This window comes from Chanos chanos, chromosome 7 (assembly GCF_902362185.1).
Source record: "Chanos chanos chromosome 7, fChaCha1.1, whole genome shotgun sequence".
Classification (NCBI taxonomy): domain Eukaryota; kingdom Metazoa; phylum Chordata; class Actinopteri; order Gonorynchiformes; family Chanidae; genus Chanos; species Chanos chanos.
Genome location: NC_044501.1, coordinates 15364082 through 15367989, shown reverse-complemented (window position 1 = coordinate 15367989; position 3908 = coordinate 15364082). Strand labels below are relative to the sequence as shown.

The 3908-nt window shown below is 38.3% G+C and overlaps 1 protein-coding gene across 1 annotated transcript in view; it reads right to left on the bottom strand.

Annotated features, from left to right (window-relative positions):
- Positions 1 to 3278, bottom strand: part of gpc6a (glypican 6a) — a 125421-nt gene extending 122143 nt beyond the window's left edge. The window contains exon 1 of the mRNA XM_030779983.1: positions 2849 to 3278. Coding sequence (XP_030635843.1) covers positions 2849 to 2999 — 151 coding nt within the window. The 5' untranslated portion in view covers positions 3000 to 3278. The remainder of the gene's footprint in view (positions 1 to 2848) is intronic.
- Between the last annotated feature and the right edge of the window lie 630 nt (positions 3279 to 3908).

The following is a 3908-nucleotide window of genomic DNA, read 5'->3' as shown; positions in this document are numbered from 1 at the left end:
CACTACTACAACAGCTAAATAAAAAACTGTTACTACCACAATTTTAACTACAACTTCTACAATTATTATGCATACCGCTCCAAATGTTTCTACTAATCTTACCAGTAATAGTAACAGTAAGAGTAATTCATCATAAAAAGGGAATATCAGTACTTATATTATGACTATACACTACCACATAAGACTACTACTGTTGTATGTACCTGTTGAACTATTAGCGTAGTGATCGTGTAATACAATGCTAAAACTTCAGGTAAAGATGGATTACTCTTTCCGTCACATTTTCATTTTAACAGTGACCCCAGAAAGACTTGCAAAATGTCTGAATTAACTATCAATGTCACAAATGAAGCCATACAAATTTAAGTAATTAGTGTGTTTTATCAACTGTGTCATTCAATAAAGAAGAGAAAACTCATTTAACATGTCTGTGAGATTCTGGCTACATTGCCTTTTGAGCTCCAGGCTTAAAAGTCATGATGCAATGTGGATTTTGCTCCAGAGTATTCTTTTCTCATCTTTCCCACTGAATGTGAAGATGCACACGGATGTGAGTAAGTTTTCTACTTCTCAGACATATCTAGACTTAGAATGTCACTTGTTCATTGGTAAAAATATTTTGGGAGGACACCCTAAATAACCACTCCATTTCTTAAGATGTATAGCATAACTCAAAGAATCTTTCCCCTAAAAACCTGTTTACACACACACATACGCACACACACACACGCACACACACACACACACACACACACCAATACACTTATTCCAGAATCAAAATAACTCATAAAAGGCACTTAGTTAAGTGTTACATGATGACTTTTTAGACAATTCAGGACAGCTGTCCCTTGTAAGAAAAAACAAACAAACAAACAAACAAATAAGTTATGTGAGCAAGGGCACATATTCACTTTAATATCCCTTTTGCAATTGTCTAATTGACTAATGTCTACATTAGTCACTGTTTTGTGAGGGAGAGCATTCTAACTTCATCCTCAGCACTCATAACAACGACAGCCTTTGATTTCTATGTTCATGATGTAACTCAGCAATGTCGCTATGGACCTCATCTAAAGCACACAGAATTGCCTTTTTGCCTTCCCTCAGCTTCTGTTTTGAGGGCTACAATATGACAGGATTAGCTGAGCCTTTTTCTAAATGTTTCCCCTCATATGACATTCTGTTCTTGAAGAGGCTAATCTGCTTTGCTTGGTTAAAGCTCCAATGTGATTACCACACAACAGATAATAAAAGCCACTATCTGTGCTGTGGCAAAGGAGGGTGAATCAAAAAGCTAAGCTATAGCCTTAAGGACTTAATCAATTCCATACTAAAGAGAGAGGTTTTCCTCAACTGTGTTCATAGAGCCCCCTACTGGTGCTGTGTATTCTCCAAGTTTTGTATTTTTTTTCCCCTTGCCTTTTTTTTTTTTTTTCCCTCAGCATCTTTGTAACGAAACATACTTTTGAAGTACTACAGATATGCGTTATGCTTTTTTGACAGATGTATGAGAGCTGAAGTGGTCTGATTAAATCAAATAATATGTTGAACTTGCACAGTTTATGATTTGAGGGAATAAAGCGACTTTACAAATATATTCTGTATTTCAGTTATTCAGAAAATACTTAAAACGAGGTGAAACAAACAAACAAACAAACAAACAAACAAAAAACAAACAAACAAACAAACAAACAAAAACTCATTTCCCCTCTTCTTCAGCTGAAATGTTATGCTTCAAGTCACTAAAACATACATGGTAAAGTTCAGTTGTGGTGGGAAATCACAAGATCTTCTAGACAAGTTCCCACCAATTTGACATTTTACTGGGCGCTACACCTTTTCAAGAGAGACTTTGTGTGTGTGTGTGTGTGTGTGTGTGTGTGTGTGTGTGTGTGTGTGTGTGTGTGTGTGTGTGAAAGGAGTGTTTTAGGGGGAAGGCATGAAATCTTTTTGTTCACTGCACTGAGTTGCACTGGACAGTTTAAGAAGTGGAGTGGTTACTCGAACTGTTCTCTTGAAATGTTCCCTATTTTTATAAAACAACATTTCCAACATGAATTTTAATGGAGGACATTAAAGCAGTGTGACTACCCATTTAACTGAATGTTGGAACAGAAATCACACTGTAGGTAACTTTTAATCCATGTTAGATTTCCTGATGGTCAAATTATTGACTTGCGGGGCCACCAATCCTTCCACTTAATTATGAGCTTTCCAGGCACTTCCTCAGACGAGCAACTGGCTGAGCTCTAAAGTCCTAATAAGTAGTTCACAGTTACCTATGCCTCGATAAAATGAATATATATAACTAGTATTAGAACCCAGAATTTAATCTCCTTTAAACTTGTTTGAGCGTGCTGACCGCACAACACACATACGCACAGAATATAGGCTATATCAACACACCTTGACACACGCATTCACGCGCAATTCGATTCTCCCACCTGATGAGTCATACTGGAATATGTTAAAAAGATGCGTGATTAAGTGCTTGTTGACAATGAGCGGTCCAGTACCAAGCGAAGATTGGGCAACCCCCTTGTTTGTGAGAAGCAATGATCTTTACAAGTTTTTGTTCTAATATGATAGATGGCCTATGGCCTCATATTTACTTTTTCATACTATACATGAGTGCACTGGATAGCTGCCGGACCGCTGTGATAAATATCAGAACAACTTCGCATTGGCATCAGTAAGTGACAAGATGACTTTATGTTTTAAATATTAACACACCACTCAGAGAATAAAAAAGTGTGAAACTGGATAAGAGAAGGCAAAATATATTAAATTACTCTGCCTACAGAACTACGGTGGGTCCTAACACACAAAACATGTTTTACTCATTCACCTGATATTTCCTGATGGGGAACATTGGCGAGACTGAACCCTTTAGCTGTGTACGCCTGCCGAACATCACTGCAGCTCCTCGTTTTCACGTCCCCTCCGAATGATAGTGACAGTACCGATAAAGTGCAAAACACGATCTGTATTCTCAACATTGCACTCCTTTAGTGATAAATCCTTGCAAACCTGCGACTCGAAAGATCCGTGAGAGCAACCAAAAAAATGACAGCCACTCTACAATCCGTAGAAAGAAATTAGCGCGGGGTTCCGTGGTTTTCCACAATCCTCAGTCGCAGATTCTGAACTGTTTATCAATAAAAATTACACTTTACTTTGCATCCACCTCATAGCAAAGGACACTCTGCCTTCTCTTCTCAGAACAAGCAAGCATTTAGCCGAAAAGCTCAGCCTCCAGAATCCGGTCGGAGAAGCGGCAGTCTGTGCGCCGTTCTGTCAACTTCTCCCATATACAGTGGACCTCTGTATTTCTATCAACGAGGGGAAAGTAGAAATCCTGAGAGGAGACATACACACAGAGAGGCACACACACACACATTCACGCCGAACACAACCCAGTGACCAAGTGAGAGCGCTCTGCAAAACACGGACTGGAGTGGGGGTTGCCAAAGTGTGTCTTACTACAGCAGAGTTTGGACAGTATCCTAATTCAAAAACAGTTATGAACTGAATCTCACTGTATGGAAAATGTGTGCACCGCCAAAAATCTTTATTCAAGTATTACATAAATATCTCTTAAATATTGATATAAAATAACCTCAGATTTACCTACTGTACGCATAAATATGCGTGCGTATTTTTAAACGTAAATATCCATTGATTAATTTTTCGCGCTGTTCATTTGGTTTCACTTTGAACGTCTCATTTACATTAGATATGAGAAACTGACATAAGAAACGCACTGAAAATGGGTAAGTTTTCACCCCTTTGTCTCAGCAGGATTAACTAATCTGGTGTCTATTACTAATTTACCACAGTTTGCTTTTCGTAACGTATGAGATCAAAGTCTGAGTGGTGTAATTGAATAAGAACATGCCTTTATCGTG